The 23415-nt window shown below is 40.7% G+C and overlaps 1 protein-coding gene across 4 annotated transcripts in view; it reads left to right on the forward strand.

Annotated features, from left to right (window-relative positions):
* The window catches only part of shank2b (SH3 and multiple ankyrin repeat domains 2b), a 153528-nt gene that overhangs the window by 4815 nt on the left and 125298 nt on the right, over positions 1-23415 (forward strand). For 3 of the 4 annotated variants that reach the window (XM_026377666.1, XM_026377667.1, XM_026377670.1), the window contains exon 1: positions 4427-4498. The exons of the other annotated variant lie outside the window; for it this stretch is intronic. In XM_026377666.1, the coding sequence (XP_026233451.1) occupies positions 4487-4498 (12 nt within the window). In that variant the 5' untranslated portion in view covers positions 4427-4486. Of the gene's footprint in view, positions 1-4426; positions 4499-23415 lie in introns of those variants that run through there. 4 annotated transcript variants of the gene reach the window in all.

Raw genomic sequence — 23415 nt, forward strand, 5'->3', positions numbered from 1 at the left:
CACTACAGACGTTGCAGCACAAAGCAACCAATGTTCAACAGCATGCGTTTCTCAAGAGCCATATCTGTTCACTCTCGTCCTTTTGCAAGACATGTTTCCAGTTTCCAGTCTCTAAAGCCTTTTACTAAATGTTAACTCAGATGATGAGTGATGAACAAAGCACCACCTTTCAGAGTCGAATACTCTCATTCACCGGCACACGTGCATTTCTCCCATGAGAACAGTGAAGCTGAAAATCCATCCAGAAGGGCCTGTGTAGGTTCATCCACTCTGATTCATCTGGAACTCTACAGCTCCGCCAGGATGTGAGTTGGGGAAGAAAGGTAACAGATGTCTGACTGGAAAAGGTTGGAAAGACTGCTCAGTGCCAGCTGAATTAGTTCAAGTTGTGGTTAAGTTGAAATAAAATTAACCAACTTCCCATCACATTAGAGTCTACAGAGCTGTTGGTGGTAATTCTGTAGTCTGTAGTGTGGCTGCAGATCCTGGAGTTCTGTTTTAACATTGGACACCTGCTATTACAACTGAAGAGTCAAACTTAAATCAAGTAAAAGGACAATGATGGAGAAAACGTTACTTTAAATGCGAGCGTCTTGTCACTCATCGTTCTCCACAGATGTCATTAAAGAAAAAATCCACGATCTATTCCCTGATGAAACATTTGACAGGTTTTGATGTACAGCGTCAGCTTTTTACATTCCTACATGACACCATTAAAATGAATAAACCTTTCTGAGTGGACTTATGAGATCTGCAGAGCTGCTTTTGTGCAGTAGTGTGTTGTTAACCTCCCTCTTCTGCAAATGTAACTGTTTACTATAATTTATTGATGTGTATCAGTGCATTTCCTTTGGTTTCTTTAATCACTGCCGACTCCTGGGTTCTTGTTACTTTGACTCATTCAGTGGTGGATTTAGGTTTGGGGGGCATGGGCAGCTGCCCGAAGGCGGAGTGGTGCGATTAAAATGAAAGTTGATTGTTTTCCTGATGTTACAATGATGCGATGCCACCATGACCATGTGGTAATTAATGCTGTTAAACTGAGGGCCCCAGTGTAAGTTGGTGAGCTGGTCAGGAGTTGGCCTGGGAAGGTACTGTACTAGATGTGGAGGAGGGACGGGTAGGGCCACGTATCCTCACATCACCCAAATGGAAGCCTGACTGGGAGTGAGGGCCGCACATGCTCGCAGCGCCACAGAATGATCAGTGTCAGCTGAGTTTTGGTCATATCTGCTCTTCTATTTGTCGGTTTCCACTCGTTCTGTCCTGACTCCAGATGCATTCTCCTGCTAGTTCTATTCTTCCTCTGAAATCACTCATCTCGTAGCTTTAGGCTGCCACACAGGTCACAAAACCATTGAATACTAGTTTGATTATGAATATGTCTCTACACAAAGCCCCAGAAGCAGTGTAATGGGAAAGCAATCACCATGGATACTATAGTTTGAGCTTCATTACTAGGAAACCCATTTGGTGACCTCCTGAGCAACTGGTGACTCAGCGCTAGAGTGCCAGGCTTGAAGATGTTGCTTTTGTTAAACAGCTGTCTGTATTAATAATGCGTAGTTTTCCCATTGACTTTGCTTTTCTAAAGTATTATACCGTGAGCGCTGTTGCAGATTTAGACGTTTTAGAAACAAAGGTTTAGAAGTGGGTGGTGCACATTTCCTTCAGACACTGAGGGCATAGCCTTCACCCTTGATTCACATGAAGATCAGTTTGCTTTATTTTAATATAAAACATTATGTGTCATCTTTAGTGTTTCTGGGGAACATATCAATTCTGAGAAAAGGAGCCTAGTGATCTTAGCGTAGTTTTGGTAACTACACATTTTTAATGGAAAGCCTCTGCTACAACATGGGAGCACGGAGTCCTGGGACTTTATCAGACTGGAAAGGTCTGAAATGACATTGAGCTGCATTATGAAGAATCCAGTTATTTAGGGTTTTACAGTTGGTAGGGTGTTATTTCAGGTACTAGGACCAGGATGCTGAGTAGCAGATCCAAGGGTTTGAAGGCTTGTCAGATGACATAGGATGTTACCTAAGTGGAGAGCTTCGAGTTCAACAGTCTCAGGTACATGGTAGAAGTACTAAAGCAGCCTAATTCTGCCACCGTTGGTGACCATGAGTTAAAACACTCTCAGTCCGAGTAACATTGTTCATATGGTTTTTGCAGAGGATGAAATGTCTTTTCTGTTCTGATTCTTCGAAGCAGCTTTTCTGAGCCCATATTTATATTTTATCTCCCTAAAGAGTGAAGACTTAAATGTGTTGCCAAGCACTCCTCTCAGGATTTATACCAACTCAGACACACAGTAAACAGCAACTTCTCGCCACGTGAGATGCTCTCAGTGCTAGTTTTCTGTTCGGTTTATGAGGGTAGTACGTGTATTCTAGTAGTACGTCACAGCACTACTGGTTGATTCTGCTCATAAAGGACTACCAAAAGGATCAGACGATGGTCTCTGATAATCAGGCCATTCTGTCACATCTTCATTATTTAACAGCACTGCCAGAGATTCTACACTAATTAGTGAATAAGCCGAGTTGCTTGGTGTGATGCAGCTTTGTTCGTAGTTCTGTACATGTGTGAGGTGTTGTCTGTGTGTGATTATCCTGTCAGAGCAGGAGATTATGTATGGATGGCTGGATGGGTGGGATAGATGGATAAATAATGACTGAAGATATTATTTGTCCATCTGTGGAGTAGATGTCGGTTAAATCACTGGAAACTGCTGCTGTTCTCTCGTTCCAGTGACAGTTTCAGATCAGTCAGATCCGACTTGTGAAATGTTTTTTAAAGGGCAATTACAAACTATATTTCTTTGATTCCTTTGGACGACTTGTTGTTATCACATATCAGTTCCTGCGACTCCAGTAATAATCTATAGACCTCACCTCATTTATGATTTTATGTTTATAACAGATTTTCATTTGACGGTTTAAATAAATTACAACTGGACACTTTTCAATTTAATTCAAGTCAAAGTCTATTTCTAAGCATCCCTTTACGTCTTCTGTTACTAGATCAGATCCTTTTTGTAAACTGGCTTTAAGCCCTTTTTGACTTTTTGACTTGAAATATGGGTTCCCTGTATTCACAATAGAGTATAATACAATATATAAATATACATCAGCCACAACATTAAAACCACCTGGTAGTTGATGTTGCAGTGGAAACAACTCTGCATGCAGCAAGCTGTGGTGTGTTCTGCCGCCTGTCATGGTCAACTTCAAGTGTTTCCGAATGTGATCCCTGCCTACCTCAGGTGGTTTTAATGTTGTGGCTGATGTATATTTACATATTGTATAAAACGCTGCAAAAACACCTTCAAATTACATCTGTGTGTAGAAATTTTAATCTCATAGTCACATTAAAATAAATCCGGTGTATTGGCATGAAGAGTCCAAACAACAGTGTTCAGTACTTATGGTTAGGTACAGTATACAGTACAGTACATACTGGAAATACTGCTGATCTGTGTACACTGTGTACTGTATACTGGATAGTGTATACTTTATACTGTATACTGTATTAACTCTGTGAACCTTCCCAAGCTCACTGACTGGCTGTTACAGAAACACACGCACACTGACAGATCCTCAGCGGTTCTGGTCCTGTGCTCCAGTGCCTGCAGAATGCAGGAACGATAGCTGAGTGTGCAAACAAAAAAGTTCTGCTGATTTTTATTTCTTCTTTGATCTTCAGCTGTTTGCTTGTTTGTTTTACCCCCTCTTTTCCTCCTCCTCCTCTCCTCTGCCCATCCTCCGAGATTTGACTGTGTGCTCAGGCAGTTGCATCAACAGCAAGATTACAGCGTATTCAGATTCGACTGAACCTAAATCTTGAGTGCTGCTTTTGTACAGGAAGCACATTTTTAATGAACTGGCTCTAATACTAGCTCAGAACCCCGGCGTGTTACAAGACGTGCTACCGCTAGATATTGGGCTTCAGGTAAATGTAGTTATTTTTAAAGAGAACTCCCAATTTACCAAATTGAAATAACCAAACCGGTGTTTGATTGGTGGACGTCATGATGTTGTGTCAGAAAACTAAATAACCAGTGGCTTCCCCCACCCACTCTTTTTTTCTCTTCAGGGAGAGAAGTGGGGAGGAGAACTGTTGTAGGTGGACGAGTTGATGTGATTAATGCTTTGTGTTTAACATGTTGCATAATCATAAAGTGGATTTGCATGTAACCAACAGTGTGTCTCACATGAGACGAACCATATTTCACACATGCTGCATGTTGAAACTACACTTACAATAACTGTGCTGAGGTGCAGTCTGTACTTCTACTGTAAATATGAAACATTAAAGCTGAATATTTTTCATCATAGATGTTTGTACAAGGCTCCAGTGATTTAATTCACTGTAGACATCTCTGTTTCCTCCCTCCCCTCTCTTCTCTCCTCCCCACTCAGGGAGCCTGGGTGCAACAGTGGGACCTCCCCCCTGAAAGAGCTTTTCTCCTCTGGATGTTATGGCTGAAATGGTACGTAGGCTCAGTCAAAGGATAAAAATATAGTTGTAATTACGGAGGATGAATAACAGATGAGAAGAGCGATGAGTGCCTGAGCACGCATAGCTCGTTCTTCATTCTGGTTTAGGAACCACAGAGCAGAGAGGAGAAGAGAGATGTCTTTTTATAGAGGAAAACTTTGCCCACAGTAGAAAACTAATTATCACACTTGTGATGGATTACTTTGACCCAGCAAAGGTCAAGGGCCTCTAGGATTAAGGGTTGGTGACATGGATAAAATCTAAATTCCCTGGAAATTTGAATGAGAGAATTCACAGATGCAATCACTGTGGAACAGAGAAGGTCATCGGTTGTACAGACTGATCTAAAGTTATTATCAGATCCTCCCTGATAAGAACGTTTGTTGCATCTGTCTCATAAAATCAGATGTGACGGTGAAAGCTGCCTCAGACAGTGACGAGCTGATGCTTTTTTAAACAGTCAAAAACCTGGACAGAGGTTGTTGTTGTCCACGGTGCAGTCAGGGAGTATCAGGACATAATGTTATCTAATTTATCTGGATATTAGTACATTGGATAAAAAATAAAACCATTACCATGAGGTTAAATAATATTAATACTGACAGTCCATGAGAGAGTCATACCTATTGACACCTATCATCGTACTGTACGGATACAGTTTGAGGTCTGGTTGGTTTGAGCCAGTAGCTAATTCACTTCTTCATGATCTAGATATGTTTGAATGAGTGTGATTTAATTTCTGATGTTTATTAGCCTCTCTGTGCAGCAGGTATTAAGTGTACACCGAGATGGTGAGTGGTACATCTGATAATGTTGTGGTCCTTTTGTGTTGTTTAGTGCTTCAACAAAATATCTCACTTATGCACTTTTTAAAATGAGAATTTACTGAGCTTTGTGGTTCCAGCAGCATGATTTCATGGTCTTTATACCACATTATCCAGCCACTCACCCACCTTGTTATTGTCTGTGTGTGTGTGTGCAGCACTGTTTATTCTCTCTGTTCATCTCACAGTCCTTAAATCTGTGTCATTTATCTCATGTGGTTCCATTGATTGTCCCCCCACTGCTCTGCCTGCCAGTGATTGGACACTTTTCTCCACTTGTCTGGTCTCCCCACTGTTCCCAGCAGCAGCGGAAAGGCTGAGCTTTAACATATTTCTCTGAGTGGCTGCCAATTTCATCCTCAGTTTTCCTCTGCATTTAGTTTTATAGAATGTTCTTTCAGCTGTTCTCTTAAAATGTTGCTATAAGACACATTTCCTGTTGTAGCAGTTTCACTGTTATTATTGACTTGTTTTTTCTTTTTAAATTGGACTCATTTAGTCTGGACCCAGACGGCAGCCAAAGTCTGTTACGCAGATGACAATATGACTGCTTAGAGAGAAAAAGTGGGGCATGGATAAAGCACTGAAGGCCTTGGGGTGTGGGTGTGTGGGTGGAGGGGTTAAGTTAATGAGCACAAGTGAGTAAATTTGGCAAAGAAGAGCGAGAAGAAGAGCAGCAGTTCCAGGCAGAGCAGAGGATAAATCACAGGGAGATCCAGAGAGAAACTGAAGCTACTGGTCCTGAGTCACAGACCTCTGCACCCAAAGGACTCCTGCTTTTCCAATTTGCACTCTTTGCAGTTCGTGATTAGGTGGCTAAAATGAAAACCAGCAGGACTTTGGGACATGAGAAGATAAGATAAGATAACCTTGAACAAAGACGATAACTTCTTAAGACAAAGTCAACACTCTCAGCAAAGCCAAGGCCCCTCCCTCCGAACTTCTCCACACTCTTAAAATTGTAGGCAGCTTGTGGCATCGTCAGGTTGCTGTGAATTAAACAAAAAGGTCATGAGACATGAAAGCTGTGCTATAGCTTCTGTAATGTCACCCACTGGTTTCTGAAAGGATTATTAATGTCTGAGTCATTTACAGTAAATAAATGATAAAAATGTATGCTCTATAACAAAGACAGTAGAAGCAGCGTGGTGTTGTCAGCAAACATTTGTCCACTGTTTCATGTCCTATGGAGACACTTTGATATGTGGTCCATCACTATCATACTGTAGCTGTGTATCTCCACTGGAGACTGTCTCTGATAACAACAAACCAAAGAAGCTTAATGATGAACCAGCTGCTCTTATAAACGTGTCAGTGTGTTCTCTGGTTCTCTTACCACTGTGTACATGTTGGAATCCTTTGTTCTTAGTTTCAGCAGAGACTGCAGGTTTGTAGAAGGCTACAACTTGACAGTGCAGATAACAGACGGATGCTTTTTGTGTTATCAGTCAGTCATGGAGAGTAATTAGCTGCAGTATCCAGGCATGGTGAGGTAACTTGTCAGTGCAACTCAAGTCTAAGCTCACTGCTCTTATAAAAGCTGTGATGAAGATGATTTAGGAGAAAAGCATTCGCTTCAGTCTTTATATCAGACTGTGCTTGAAGAGATGCTTCATGGTGACAGAGCAGGGTCCAAATGTTTAGATTGTGTGTGTGTGTTATTATTATACGGATGCTTTGAAGCATGTTAGAGATAAATGCGATGGAGCAATGTTGAGTTCGAGGCTTATTTCCCTAAGGGGACAAAATCATATCTAGATCATGAAGATCACAGCAGTCCTGACCCTCACCAGTGTAAAGCTTTGAAGTAGCTCTTCAGGCTGCAGCTGGTCCAGTCTGTGGAAGTCAGGGAATAGGGAGAAGCTAATGGTAGCTGGTGTTGACGAAGGAAGCAAACAGTGGTTAGAAAAACACCATCTTTAATAAAAAGCAACATGAAAATGTGACGTTTGTCCTGTTAATCCCAAAAGATCCAGGAGCTTCAGTTCTATATTCAATATTGACAACATATAAAAACACACCCACTGTGTTGATGATTAATCAGTGAATTGAGAAAACAATCAGCAGACTAATCAATGACAGTAACGCACAGTTGTAGATGTTATTGATATTATCATGGATTAATGTATTAGAGTTCATACCGGGCTGAGTGGGATGGTTCACAAAAACAGTCTGTCTTCTCTTCCTCTGGCAAAGTCTCAGCTGAATCTGTGATGTGTCTCATGTTGGAGGAATCATTCATCAGTTACATGTTTAATGAAACTGCAGCTGTAGGAAATGTTGACCAATCATGTGGTCGCTGATGATAACGGCAAACATGTTCTAATAGTACAGGAGTTTGGTTCGAAATGATGTGTCCATTAACTTGCCCATTAATGAGCACGGCACACACAGAAGCTGTTTACTTTGATGTTACGTTGGAGTTTTGCTGCTTTGATAAAACTGCAGCAAAGGGAACAGTGAGGTTTTTATCAGTGGCATAGAATTAAAAACATGCTGCATTATGTGCATATTAAAACATCATAAAGTCATATTTTAAGACATTAGCTAATATGGTGTAATTTCATGTATGATTGACTAGAATAGACATTTCCTTCAGCTAAATGCATCACAGCTGCAGAGCAAAGTGTGAAGTCACTCATTACAAAAGGCATTAGTGTGTCATGAGATAATGTGAATGTAGTCGCACACTCGGAGTAATGTCAAAGCTTTAGGACACACCACACATAGATCCTATGTTCACATGGTAATTCAAACCCTGCTGAGAGCTGAGACTTTTGGAAGTGGCCAGATAATGAGCTGAAGGTCCTTTTAAAGAAGCCAATTAGCCCTAATAAGCTACAGTTTCTGGCAACCCGGGGGAGAGGATGGAGTGTGCCGATACTGTACACATCTCTCACACACTCGTCTTTCCTCCAGACTCCATCTATTTTCACTCCCGGCTCCTGCTCAGTTTCATCGTGCAAACACAATAAGGACACACACTTTGTTCTTGTCCTCACATTTCTGCCTCTGGGACATGCTAGTTTGGTCCCCTGTGTCCGTGGTGACAGTTATTGATCAGAAGAAGATGCTGCTCCAGTTTGATCTCAGTCACGAGGACTCATTATTCAGCTGCTGCTCTTATTCAAGCTAACAGAAGCAGAGGAAGAAGGATAAGATCTTATCTTAAATTTATCTTAGGAGTGGAAGAGACAAACGTTTCCATCCAGACCGTTCACAGCTCAGTCCGCCTTAAGGCAGGGGCACTAATTAATGACTGTAGAGACATGAACATGAGAACTGGTTGGACCGGGTCTGCTGAAGTCTGGCTCAGTTGGTTCTGACAGTCTTATGACCCAGTTGCCGACAGTCATTCTCATGGAGACTTCCAAAACATCACTGACCAATGGTTTCACATGAAATGCAGTGAGGATATACCTGAAGTGAGCTTTGTTTTAAAAAGTCAATTCACCTTTAGTTCCTCTGTCGGCTCCAGACTTGGACTAGAAATCTGAGGGAGATGGAGTTTGTGTGAAGCCTTTGCTTGTCTGCAGGTGTGTCTCCACCTTTACAACTTCTTCCCTTTGATAGAGGAACATCCATATTTCAGTCAGTCTCTGCATGATTTAATGTTTAGTTTGGCTCAGCAGAATAACAAGTCATTCTCCAAGCAGACATGGCGTCGTGGCAAAGACCTGGACTCAAGCTGATGTTTTGGTCAGTGAACAATACTTGTAGTTAATTTCTGTCTTTGAATTAAAAGGTGAGATTCGTCCTTTTCTTAATATTTTTAGTTCCTTGTGAATATAGATGTTGTAGAAAACGATGCTGTAAACACTAGTTTGGACGTAAGTAGCACTTGGAGATGTTGCTGGCTTAGAATAGACACAGCCTATGATGATGTACAAAACTAATAAATAAATCAGCTGCCTCTACACTGACTGCTTTCCAGTCTGAGGTTTCAACAAAGTTGCAGCCACAGTTCTGCCACAGCTTGAGGGCTGCAACATGCTTGATATGGTGACCCACGCTCAAGCTCCTCTGTGTGTTTGTGCACTGTCTGCCACTGTGTGTACATACTTGCACGTTGTGCTCTCATCTCATAGGCATTGTTGTTGCTCATGGACACTGTGGTCCCTGTGGACCGGTCTGCAGTAGCAGCAGACAGGTTTCTGTAGAAGTAGAAAGCAGGAGTTCTGTGTTGAAACCTTTACAGTTTCTGTATGTAACTGGATTCCAGCTGTTCTCATCAATATAAATATGTTGGTTTTCATCGTTCATTGTTTTGTAAGAAGGTTGAAAACACAGTGGTTCAATCAGGATGACTATGAACCACTGTTAACTGATTCACCAACAGTCAGAGCGCCGCACTAAGCTCCTGCTGGACGACCAGCTATGGACACAATCTGCCGACTCCCCATCAACCAATCAGAGGTGCAGTAGTTAGTTTGGTACACAGCTGACATTCACAGGCAAGTTTGTATTGGAGCAGTTGTGTGGTGCGTCTGCTGCACCTATACATAGAACGTACGCTGCAATAGTGTTCAGTCAGTGTTCCCACGGACCAGCGAGCCATGAACAAAGATGATCGGCTCATTGTTCGCACGGTCGCAAACCACAGTGTTTCACATTTTGAAAGGCGTGCATTTAGGGCCGCGGTCTGGCTGCAATTATGTAAGCCCACTTAACTCTGCAGCCCTCAGTGTTTTTGACTGGATGCACACTTGTTTTATTTATTAGTTTTTTTCCATTGTGATGCTTCCCCCCTCCTTTATTTTCTTCCTCGTATAGACTGAAATGGGTGAACACAGCAGTGTTTGAAAAACTGAGAAATATGTGTTTCAGTGCAAAACTTCTGCCGTCAAGGCCTCATACATCTTCCTCCTCTGTGCCGTAGAGCTCCATTATTATCCTAAAACTATAAAAAACACATCAATGAGCCACACTATCGGTACCAGGTGATCGTTTCCTTCATTACTATGAACGAACACACACACACACACTGTAGTTTTATTTGACTCCCACATTGATGCTACAGATACTAACTACAGCACCAAAAGTAAATGAATCCACAGCTGAAAACAAAACATCTGAGAAAAGGGTCATTAGACCTGTTTAAATTACTGAACCTCTTTAAAAGTTGAAAGTTTGTATTTTTATGTGTGACAACGAGAACAACATAGAAAATGATCCTTGACCCAGTAAGTCAAGTCTTAACATCTACATTAAAGCATACGCAGCTTCAAATGGATCAAATCTGACGTCTGAGTTTCTCTTTTTAACGTGGAGCTGTTCTTTCCTTTATGATTGACTCATTGTTCCTTCTTTACTGTTATTTAGTTTGTTTTAAGCTGCTGCCAATGGAACCAACACTTCCTGCAGATGTTTTCCCATTAAAAGAAGTTTTGATTTGCACTAGCAGCTTAAAATAGAATGAATAGAGAAAAAGCAGCAAGTTCAGGCCGACTGCTGTGAACTAGTGTTAAAACAAAGGACTGGTGCTCTGTGCAGGTAAGAGTGGTCACTGTGTGGAAATTAACTTCATTTATGCAGATTAAATAGTTGCTCTGCTTGTTTCGACTGTCAGATAAACACAGTTTAATCAATGTTTGGTTTTTACCATAGTCACATTAATTCCTTAATGGCTTCATGTCAAAGCCACATGCTGATAATAAACTCTAATCTTTGATTTGAAGCTTGAAAATGATTGATGATGAATGTGCTAATCATGTTAACAAGACTGTCAAACAAAAGGGAGTTTGCTATTTTGCATTCACACTTGCAGCTGCTGCCGTATTTAAACCAGGACTCAGAATCTGTGAAGCTCACACACAATATTCAATCATTTCCTTCAGTCTGAGCCTGATTTTTATTTTTCCCCCTAGTGAAACAAATCATAAATGTTATCAGTGAGTCCTCTGCAGTTGGGATCTCTGTTCATTAGCAGCTTATTCACGTTTTTTTTCTTCGTGCTGCTTTCTGAATCATTCTTCAATCTAATTGGGGCGGCTGGTTATTAGATTTGCAGGCGGCAATTGTAGGTACAAAAATGCCATTGAGATAAGGCCTTGTGATTGCTTTCATTTAAGGGGCTGCCACCTTCTCTGCCATTTACCTCACAAAATGGATTGTGGCTTCTCTCTGATCAAGACGCTCACAGCAGTTTGGAGCAGAAAAAAAAGCAATTTCACACCAAAAAGTTCACGGAAGCAGGAACAGGGAATGGAAACTCCAGAACACACAGAGTGTATTAGAAGAAGCAGCGCTATACTACACACACACAAAACCATATTTTCCCTGTTTCACCTAATCCCTGCTCTGAAATTGATAAGACAAACAGCAGCACAGTCTTCAGCCTGGATATCCAGAAACCTTTACGGCTGCACATGGATGAGGTCTGACATTTGTGTTATTTAGACCAAGTGTGGGTTTTGTGACCAATGCCATTGTGGAGTGTGATACCAGACACAGATGTGTGAGGTTCTCTGTCTTATCTGCTGCAGAGATATGGCCGAATGGAGGCTCACAGGAGGCCTCAAGACCACACACAAAAGGAGAGAGGTTTTATCACTTTGACCATTATTGAAGCCTCTTTTTCATTTGTTTGCTCTTCGCCTCAGCATCGTTAGAGGGGAGAGGCTGGAGCGGGCTAATGCCGGACTCTGGAGGGTGCCAGGAACAATTATTGTGAATATGTAATGACTGCTTTGCACAGAGTGGCATTCACATAAAGGTTAGAGAAGAGCTTCATGACTGGAGGGTCAATAATTCAAAAATCTCATTAAGTTGTGATCTGAGACCAAGATGCCAGGAAGCAGGGCAGCAAACACCCTATAGAGACCGTGTCCTCACAGAGGTGGCTGAGTCTGAAAACAGCCGCCTCTAACTTTGTGAGTGATGAATCAGTTTGACTGTTAATAACACCGATCATTAACTAATTCATATCATACTGTAATAAACCTATTTTATTTATAAATAGCTTTTCTCTCTGCTTTTCTGCAGGGAAGGGCTATAAATAAATAAAAAAACGAAATAAATAAATATAAATAAATAATTATTAGTAATCACTTTTCACATATTTTACAATTATGTTTTTTTTTTTAAATCAATGAATATATCAGTTATTTTTAATTTAACAAGTAATTTTGCGATTGACCTAATAGTTATTTGTTAATTAATCCTTTGGTTAACAGTGTTGCCATAGCAGCCATTAGCATCTGCTCTTTGCATCTGGATTTACAGTCAGTGGCTGCCCGATGTCTGATTGTCATGTTCACGACTACATGGCTAAGTTTCCTCCTTTGAGTTGCTTTGCCAGGTCTTTACCCAGCTGCCTTCAGCTGCTGCTTGTTTGTGGGTCTTTCTGCCTTCAGTCACGTCTTCAGTAAGTGAAACTCAGAGATCTGAGTTGAACTGACTTGAATTTAATATCTCATTGTCTGGGCAGCTTTTGTTGGATGTTTTGGGTCATTATCAGTTTTTCAGCACCTGATTCGGATCAGAACCATATACACCTGTATAGTTTACTATAAGCCTTATACCCCTCAGAATGCATCCGGATACTTTTATCTGAAGGTGACTCATCAATAAACACCAGTGACACAGTTCCATAGGAAGTCGTTCATGTCCGTGTCAGATGTCCAGATGATTTTTTGGATCATGAACCGTTTCTTTCTTTCTGAGTTAATCTTGGCTTTTCTGTTTCTTAGTGTTTGGCACCTTGTTGTGAAGCCTCTTCATTTACATTCATGAAGCATCTTTTAACTGTGCCAACGATACACCCGCCTCCTCTTTTGACTTGACTGGATGTTATGATTGGGTTCTTCTTCACTCTTCTGTTCTTAAGAACCTTCCAAACTTTTGTATTGGCCACTCAGTGTTTTTCTCTGTGATGGTTTTATTGTGTTTTTTTAGTCAGTGACCTCCTTCACTTGCATAAACACCTCTTTTGACTTAATTTTGAGAGTTTTAGTGAACAGCTACTAAAAGCAGATGGAACACCTGGTCATGCAACCGCCTGTCAGCCATATTTTCTTTTCTTTATGAGGCACAAACATGTCGGTAATTCCTGAACGGTCAATAGTAAAGTTTTGTCTGATTTCTTGAATTGAGCTGAGGCTTTGCTCTCATTTTGAGTGCTTGATTTCAAATGTGCTGGTGGTGTACAGAGGACAAACACCAACAAACTTATCAGCATTCAGTTACTTATAAATCTGATTGTAGCAGTTGTGCTGCTTTGGTTTAATGTTATTTTTACAAAGCATTTTATCAGGTCTCTTTATCAGGTGTTCAAAGAATCCCACACTTAACAATCACATTCAGACTTCTCCTCAAACATGAACATGTTTCAGCTTTTAATCTTTAGTATTACAATAACAATACACAACATGAAAAATGGTGAAATGACTAGCATTCAGGTGTGATAATAGAGTGGAGGTGTAGTGTTTTAAAAAAACATCCAGTTTGAACCAAAAACAACTAACTGATATAATTAAATTAATTCTTGTGAATCTCCTGTTCGTTCTTAACAACTCTAGCCGAATCTAAAACTATGTTCACATACTTAAGGTCCCTCTGTTGTCTTAGTGGGAAGATAATGAGTGACTGATGATTTGTCTTTACAAACCCTGGAACCTAACCTTTGTGAATTTAGTTTTCTCTGTGGTGACAAATCCAAAATGCCTCCATCCCCCTCAGACTTCAGTATGTTTCATACAAACTGTGCAGGTGTTATGTTCACAGTCGAAGGCCAGCTCAGACAGTCTCTACTCAGAGGTATTCAAAATGTGAGGGCAGTAGTTGTATGAGAAATTCGAAGCCTAGCTGTTTTCACACTTTCATGTGCTTGGCCCCGACTGTGTGATGTGGCTGCGATTGTCTGTTTCAGAAGCTATAAAAGTTGTATGGAATAAAACTCTTCTTTTAGAAACGGAGAAGACTTGAAGTGGACCGAGACCTTGCTGAAAAGAACCTGCATATTAAAAAGTCTGTCCAGTAACTGTCCGAAAAATATTTGCACATTTGTGTTCCTCAGTTCTCAGTCTGAAGGATAAAAATGACTCACAGCTTTTCTGTTCATTTCAAATTGGATATCCACTCCTGCAGGCTCAGGCAGAGAAAGACGGACACTGTAGGTCATGTGCTAGTTGGCACAGAGTTTTCTATTGTGGCACACTTGGCTTGGTAGATGGCTCTGGTTGGCACTGCACACAAACTTACTTAGTCTGTTGTCCTGCCGGATTTAGTTGTTGCTTTTCAGTCGGCACCTTTTTAAACATTTGTTCACACCTCTCTAAAACAAACAAGTCAACCTGCATAACAAGCACTAAGTGGTGTGTAGCCTTTTTGGAAAATTAGTATTTGTTAACTTTCTTATATTGAACTTTTAGTGTTGACTGTGATCTCTCCAATACTTCTCTTTTCTGTAGATTGCTGCTAAGATTTAAAAGCTGGACATCTGTTGCATAAATCTAAATATTTTAGGAGTTTGGATTGTAGATGTGAAGACGTGTCGAGTGGTAGTAGTAGTAGAAGATGACGTGTAATCACTTAGGATATTGGCTTGATGGGCGGATCTGTAAACAGGAGCAAACTACATGTTCCAGGCTGAGCTGTGCATGTTGACAATAGCATGAACAGTGAAGAGAACATACTGGGCCAGTTGATAATAAATTATTGCTAAAATGGCCATTGTTGTTTCTGTCAGAGTCCAAGGTGACTCTGCTTTTGTCAAACAAACGTCCAGAACCCAAATAATTAACAAAAGTACAGCAACAGAACATACTAACATGCAACTAAACATAACTCACTTGGTATAGGGCAGGTGGGGTTAATCTGATAACAGGTCGGAGAGGCTGAAATCAATAAATGCTAGAAAGTATTCATCAGATTTCCTGTTGATTCTTTTGTCAATTCAGTATTAATGTACAACAGAAAAAGTAGAATTGCATACACAGGTTTCCAACTAGGGCAAAGGCTTCATATGAAACATACAACTCCCAGCCCAAGTACAGTAGAGGTGTGTACTCCTACACTGTAGCTGTGTAGGAAAGAACAGAGGAAATCTCTCTCTCATTACTTCTTTATGGAAACATAGGTTTGCCTTAAACGACTTGCCTGTGCCGCTGGCGATGCTTTAACTCTCTGTGAGCTCACATCTTCATCTGAGAAGCCTCCTGGCTATCCTCTCCTTACCTCTGTCTGCTTTCCCTGATGTTCATGTGTATATTTGTATTTGAAGTTCCATCTGTCATTTTTTGTCCATACGCTGGGGTCACGCTCTCTCATGCAACCACATACATGTTACACATGAATCCGTGGATTTCTTAACCTCATTCGTTGCCACTTGTGAACATATCCAAAGCAGTAATGAGAACCCACCAAGCTTTTAGTTAATTAATTGTCATGCATCAGCTTCTCAGGGAAATGAATGTTCAGTCACTCGCCCAGCAGCGAGGATTACCAAGGGAGTGAGAAGGAAGAGAGTGACGGAGCAGATAAAAAGAGGAGAGAAGAAAAGGAGGATGGCCTATTACGCTCCATTTAGACTCTTCTCAATTTGGAGGAACTCCGCTGTGTGTTGGCCTCTTTACACCTTCTCATCTACAGAGACGTGAGCAATGTGTAAAGAAGGAAGGGAGGGCTGGGCGGAGGGATGACAGTGTTCACCATGATGAGTCAGGGAGGCATGAAGAGACATTCGGCGAGGCGGAGGCCTGTTTGGGAGGAGTCCTGTCAGCATGGAGAGTAATAGTATGATACACACGATGAAAACATTAAGAAGGATGTAAAATAGTTTGGGATGAACAGTGTGACCACGTGGAGCAGTTCTGACTCAAAGAAATATAATCTGTAATATTCACTTTCACCTACAGGATGTGGTGCAGTTTGACAGGTAGCCTCAGAAGCTGCAGAGGTGGTGATGTAAGGGAGGGGTAATAGGGTTCAGTTCCCACTGTTGTCTCATCAGGTACACGGTGTGATTGTCTACTTTGCTACGTGATCTGACTTAAAGCCACAAGCAGACTGTTTTGAATCTGTGTTGTGTTTCCAGTTAAAGCAGGCACCAGGTGTCAACAGGTTGATTATAAAAAGTTTAAGGTGCGCACATCGAAATTTCAGATTAACCATGAGTTTAATGACCCATTGTGAAAAACCTGCTGTTTGCATTTTCCCTGGATGTTTTATTTCCCAGATGGATTTTTGATGCAGTCTGTGAAGGTCCAGAATCAAATAAAGCCACAAATTTGAAAGCTAAACAACATTGTTCAGATCAAAACCAAATCATGTTACAACACAAGCAAAAGTTCACATGCCCAGGGAGCAAATAACCAATTACACATCACTCAGAACCCAGGAAATAGAAGAGTTTAATGAAGCAGTGAAGCACAGGCTGCAGCCTGGTGCAACCAGCCAAAACCTTAGTGTCTGTATTGGCACCTGATTTGGTCTAAAACATGAACCGTTTCATTACATTTGTTTTTATCCTGCCAGGAACCATGTCAACACCAGTGGTGGGTGAGTGGACAATAAATGAGTTGCCACATGATTTAGTATCTGTGCAGTACTGTGCATGTTCATACTCATACTATTCATCTGTCACCCAAAATATGGCTGCTGAAATAAATATTTTATTCTCTACACGACAGAGCAAAAAGGAAATTAAACTGATGTCATTTCAAATAGTCTGCAGCTGTAAAACTCTGAAACTGTTTCACTGGACTTCTCCAAATGGTTCACTATTCATGAGCTGCACTGAGGTGCTTTTATTCTCTTGTCCTCACTGAGAAAATAGATTTTTAAAACATAATCAACACAGTGCTCATGTTTAAATATCTTCAATATTATTTCACTAATATTATTAGTGCTCAGACCGGATTGGACCCGGATTAATTAGCATCTCCAAGTATTTTGCAAAATTGCCTTCAGTTACGACACCGAACACAGTGGGACTGAAGGTGGTGATGGAGAATAGAGTGGCAGACGGAGTGGGTTCAGCCCAGAGACCCTTTGTCCCTCTCAGCCAAATCCCTCTCTGTGCCTCCGAGGAGTCACGAGGATCGTTTACAGCCAGTTTTTGTATCCTACTGAAATATTACCATGCCTTGACATTTGGCAAAGCGGAGAACAAGTTCAATTGGTGCATTTATTTAAACTGTCGAGAATGAATTTGAATGTAATCTGCTATCCTCTAAGGGGACCTATTGGGTTATGTGATATAATATGAATATATTACAGAGTAAGAGTCTGGCTCATTTTTTCAATAATGCGTTGTCAGGCAGTGCCATGCATGTTGGCACTTCTGTGCAGAAATCAAGTGTATGAATCACAACTGGGACACCACCTCATCAGATACCACTTTACTCTCTAAGTAGAACTCAATCTGTGAGCGGCCTGCTCATTAATCTGAGTTGAACCTGTTCAAGATGGAGAGAGGCTTCAGGGTCCAGACACAGAGTGGAGCAGTGACCATATCAAAGAGGCTGAAGGGGGTAATGAGACAGATGAGCTGCAGCGAACACTGCTCTGCTCGCTGCTCATTTGACAGCACAGAAATAGGATCCACCAGTCAGATAACATGGCTGCACCGAGGCTGTCACTCTACAAAGGTGTGTGTGTGTGCACGCGCTTCTGAAACCTCTACAGCGCACATATGGACATGTCCGTGGCAGCTTGCCCATTTGTAAGAGTGCAATGTGTCCAAAGGCACTGTGTGTGTGCAGACCTTGTTTGTCACAGCTCATCTATCTCAAAGGGAGCAGGAGACTCTCCCATATGTTGGTTATATCTGTTTGGACTCTGAAAACCATCGACCCTCCTCTTACACATACACTGCCTCTGATACAGGTCACTGCTACAGTTCTTCTTTAATATTATTATTATTATTATGAAAATGATTTGCAGCTGCAATTATAGTACAAAATATATTTTCAACATCAAATATATTTATTACTGATTTTAATTGTTGGTCACTTAATGCAATGCATCTGTCATTGTCTGCTTTTCTCCCTCTGTCTACAAATCACCTAATATTACAAAATAAAACTCTTGAAGCCTCATTTTCTTCTAGAACTGATAAAAATGACAAAATAAGAAAAGAAACTCAACATATTTTTCATTTACTTTTTATTGGGCAGTTCACAGTGGAGAACGAGATGGAGAAGAAGGTGTCTGGCCTGTGTCATAGGACACATAGTGGCATTATGTAGTGTCTGTCTCCAATTTGGCACCATAACGAATCTGGATGGCATCATTTTGTCAGAAAATCTGAGGTGTAAAGACAAATAAAAAAGGAAACACATCTCCAGTTCAGTAAATAAAGAATCATGGGAGAATAATTCTCATGAGGAAACAAGCTCAGAAACAAACAAGAGCATCACAGCAGCAGTAAATGGGTGAAATGAGCAGCTACAGGGCGGCGTATATATCACATTCTACTATTGTTCTCCTAAGATATAAGGTATCACCGGAGTGGTGTTCCATGTGTGGAGGACGCACGCCACATCTAAGCAGATAATCATTTGATTACTGGGATATTTTAAATTAAGTTGAGAGAGTTTCTAGTGTTAGGCTAAATGGAAACGACTTAGTGCAACATTTTAGTGTAGAACTTGAAATATTTTTGGGGTTGATGGATGAAAGGGAGCGGAAGGCATGTGATGCTGACACAGAGGTCTGCTGTTAGATTAGTTTCTTACTAAAAGAGTGTTCTAAACTCATAATATGAGCTCTCATTGACACAGACCTTGACACAGAGTTTGCAAAGTGCTGCTTAAGAACGCCTCTAATATATTAAAAACAAAATAATTGTTCAATTAATTGTAAATAATCAATTTTCTTATTTAGTTTGGATTTGTGAGGTTTGGCACGATTCCTAGTCGGGGTGTAGAGTTCCCCTCTAGTGCTTTAGCATCTTCCTGAGCGTATCGGAGACCTTACACTATCCCAAGCTGTCCGTAGTAACTCTGATGGATTTGCAGTCTGTCCAGATCTCCACCTTGTGCAGTGTCTGATGGGATAAGTTCCAGCCCCTGTGACCGAGCTTGCGAGTAACTTGGTAAACAAAGACTAGAACTCACTTATTCACATACTCAGCTTGAGAAATGATCAAACTTTTCACACTTCAAGAGACTTTGCTGCCTCCTCCTCTTCTGAGCCTGCTCCAGTTTAATCTTTTGAGCCTTCTTCAGACCCAGAATTTCAGAACCTCTCCCAATTCCCAGAAATGGCGTTGGAGGTGAAATCTCCCCCAGATGGTTTAAAAAGTCCGTCAACAGACTTGTAGAGGAATCAAAATATCCACACTCTTAATCCTGTTCAGGGTGTGTTCGGGATTAAAAGTCTGGCAGTAACAATCATGGAGGAACCAGAAGCCCTCACATGAAGACATCTCCAAATGTGCAGGATGTATATGACGGAAGATACAAGCACAGAGGATGTTTGACAAACTAAATAAAATCCTTACTATGAAATAATGCTGAAGGTTGTGAGCCTACACTGTTATAATATTAGGTATTCAGTTGAGCGGGCGTATGCTTGTATAGGAGCAGGACTCGATGTAATATACAGCACATGCTCACAATCTAATTGTCTGTCTCAGGAGAAGGAGAAGGAGACATACAGTACTTATAGTGTATGAAATTTTTATGCTCTGTTTCTTTACTTGTCCTCTGGCTAAACAGCTGAGCAGAGCTCCACAAACTAGATCAGAGCAGATCTGCAGTCAGGCTTCACTTTCTCATACTCACTGAGTAATTACTCGCAGCTGTTCATGCTCTGGATTATTACTTAACATTTTGGTGAAGTTTTAGTCCAGACAGTAGAAAAGAAATAACAAAAGCTCTGTGAAATGTGTTTGCAAACTGTGTGCAACAAAAGCTATAAAAATAATGCTACAGCTTTGCATCATAATGCTAATGGTTTTTTTTCTGTTTGTTTTTTAAGCTGGAGACTGTGTTATTCGTCAACTCTGTGGGGCGTCATTCACATTTCAGACTCATGTTTAGGGCACTTTACATAGAACGTTAAAGACTTCAGAGTGTAGAAAAAAGTATAGAAAGCAGGACAAGGAGACAGTAGGGAAGAGAAACTCCCTTTAACAGAAGAAACCTTCAGCAGAGCCAGGTAGAGGGTGGACGGCCATCTGCCTCGACTGGTTAAAGCAAAAATTCAGGTTCATCGCATGGTGCCTAAATATGGAAAATAGTAAAATGATGAAAAGCTGTTTAATCAACTGAAGAAACGGATTGAGTAAGAAGTCAGGCTGCAGAAAGCTGCACTGGAAAGAAGCAACACGATGTGACAATTTTTAAAAGTCTCTTTTCCTCAATATTACATCTGGATGTTCTTTTACAAACCTGTCGACATGAAACCAGAAAATCCATTAAAGTTCTTGAAGATTTTGATTGTTCTGACAAATTGGGCTTTAAAATAGGTTCACTTTAGAGCCCCTCAGGCTTTGTAAGGTCTAACATTACTTTCCCCAGTGAGAACATGGAAAATCAATTTGTGGCCACATTTCAGTGTCTGCCAGGTACATTTTACAGAACTTTGTTTTAGTTGTGCAGCACGACTGAGTCTTGAGTGTTTGATGCAGCAAGAGCCAGTTTACCTCTGACTCAACAAACATGATTGCACATTTTTTTCCAGTGAAGGTTAATTGCTTAAACAACCCTATAAAAGAATCTGTGAATTCCACAGTTGTCTCACTAATGCAACATGGCTGCAGATTGTAAAGAATGAGCAGAAGATTAAAATTCAGACTGATTCCAAGTTGGCACAAGGATTATCTGCAGTAACTTATCAGTGTAGTCAACCTCTGTGGGTGGCCCCTAAGAACAAATGCAGTGTGCACAAAACTGCTGATTAAACTTTGGCAAAAGATCATGAATAGAATGCAAATGAAGCTTAGCAACACTTTCTCTGGTCAAATGAAACCAAAATAAATGAGTTTGGATCAGAGGAAGCTCCAACGTGCTTGGACCTGGCCACAACTATCACAGTGACGGAAAAGTGCTGCCTGGTGTCTGCCTGCTGAAACATGCATTCAGAAACCAGGCTGCATGACTTCAAAAGGTGTAGAGGGGATCACTTACATAGATGCCAATGTGAATGCAAGTTTATAATTTGAAATGCTAAATGAAAATATGACTCTCAGTCTAAAGACGTTTGTCACAAGATAATTTTTCCAAAAAGTGTTCCCCTGTGTAAGACAGGTCATCATCCCTGTCCATGAAGATCGAATGTGTCTTCAAAAATAGGATATTAAAACAGGAATCTGACGTTTGTCCTGATGGTTGTGCTGAATTCACGGATATAAACAGTTCTTTGTAGGTTTTATTATAGTTTGTATTTATCTCCTCTCTGTAGTTGAACTTGTGTTTTTGTTAGCAGCCACCTGTTGTCATCTGAGAGGTGTCCTCATGTCAAAAGTGATGCACTACACTTTTTTTTTTTTTTTTTTTTTTATACACATTTTGCTTTTATGAGTTGAGGGGACAACACAGAGTCGTGGACATGTGTCACCACAAGATGGATTTTAGCACTTCTAGTGTCGATATGTGTCAGACTGAGATGAATGTCGTTGTCCATTGTCAGTTTCGTGTGCACTTTTTCTTTTGTTGATGGCACCTGAATAGATGTGGACTTCACTTCAGCAGTGTGTATGTTTTTGGGGCATTCACACCTGTAGGGATCTAAAAAACATTATTCTTGTCTTTGTTGCTTCACTTGCTCAAAGATGATTTATACCTTTTTCTAGTGGAAGCAGCGCTGTTGTGCTCCCGGCTAACAGCTGCTGAGACTGACTACGGAGTGGATATATAATTCAGGTTGTCACTGCTGGGAGGTTTATCGATTCCTCCGTCTCTCTAGCTGATGTTCTGGTAGAAGCTGTACTTGTTGCGTGCCTGCTCCAATAATCCTATACTTATTCATTTTCCCAACGATAGTACCTCACAGAAAGATGCATGCTGTTCAGGGAAAGCACACCCAGTGTTGTGGAAACTCGTCACACTGTTTTTCTATATCCTCCTGTTATTCTGCTTTTAGAAATCTCAAAGAAAAAAACTAATTTCAGTCCCAAATTTCAGGCTCCATAGAAAGCTGGTTGCTTTGTGTGTTCTGACATGCGAGTGCTCCATTAAGGGAAATGCGTTCCATCTTTATTCATTACAATTCACCAATTATAGGAAAAGGAACTATAAAATGAACCCTTTAATGCATGTCATCCTTAAAACAGGGACCAGATGCATCCCCTCACAGTCCTAGCATTTGCCTTTTCCCAACACAGAAGGTGCAGGAAACTAGTGCACAGCTCACAAATACATCACACCGTGTTTTCTACGAGCAGCAGAGAATGAAATGATCAGAAGGAGATTACATCTAACAAGAGAGAGGTAATCCTGCATTACAACATTGTTTAAGGTGTTCTGATCATTTTGAGTTAGGAGAAGCTTAATTTAGTTGTTGTTGCTGTTGTCTTTATTTACAGCCTCTGTTTTCCTCTCTGTCATATTTTTATACTAAACTTGGAAATTGTGACTTTAATTCTCTTCCAACATGAGAACCAGAGTCAATAATTGATTATCTTTCCTGTAATAATGATTGAGAGATTAAAGTGCTGGTGGTTTATGATTATGTGTGTTAATTCAGTAGTACCAGTGCTTTAGAAGTGATGGTGACCTATGATAAAACCTCACAGATGCAGCATCAGCATCAGTTAAACTGTGTTTTTCTTTTTCATCATCCATTCTTCCTATTGACAGGTCTAATAAGCGGTGGAGCCGGCACAAGTATCACTGTACAAACAGATGTTTAAAACATTTCAACTGCTATTTGTAGCAGCTGTAGTTAAAAGATAGAACTGTTGAAGTTGTTGAGAGCACACAGTTTGAGCATTTCTGCAGTGTGAGCACTCAGCCTTGCTGTAGTAAATGGTTTGAGGTGTCCTAAAATTAACTATAAGAGCTTCATTATGTGTCTGTATGACCCTCATCACTTTAATGATAATGTTTAACTACTGAAATTTAACCAGCAGTAGACCCAGCATTATAGTAGATTAATATTTTCCATGACTGTGGGAGGTTGACGGATATTAATGTGG

Source organism: Anabas testudineus, chromosome 3, assembly GCF_900324465.2.
Source record: "Anabas testudineus chromosome 3, fAnaTes1.2, whole genome shotgun sequence".
Lineage (NCBI taxonomy): Eukaryota > Metazoa > Chordata > Actinopteri > Anabantiformes > Anabantidae > Anabas > Anabas testudineus.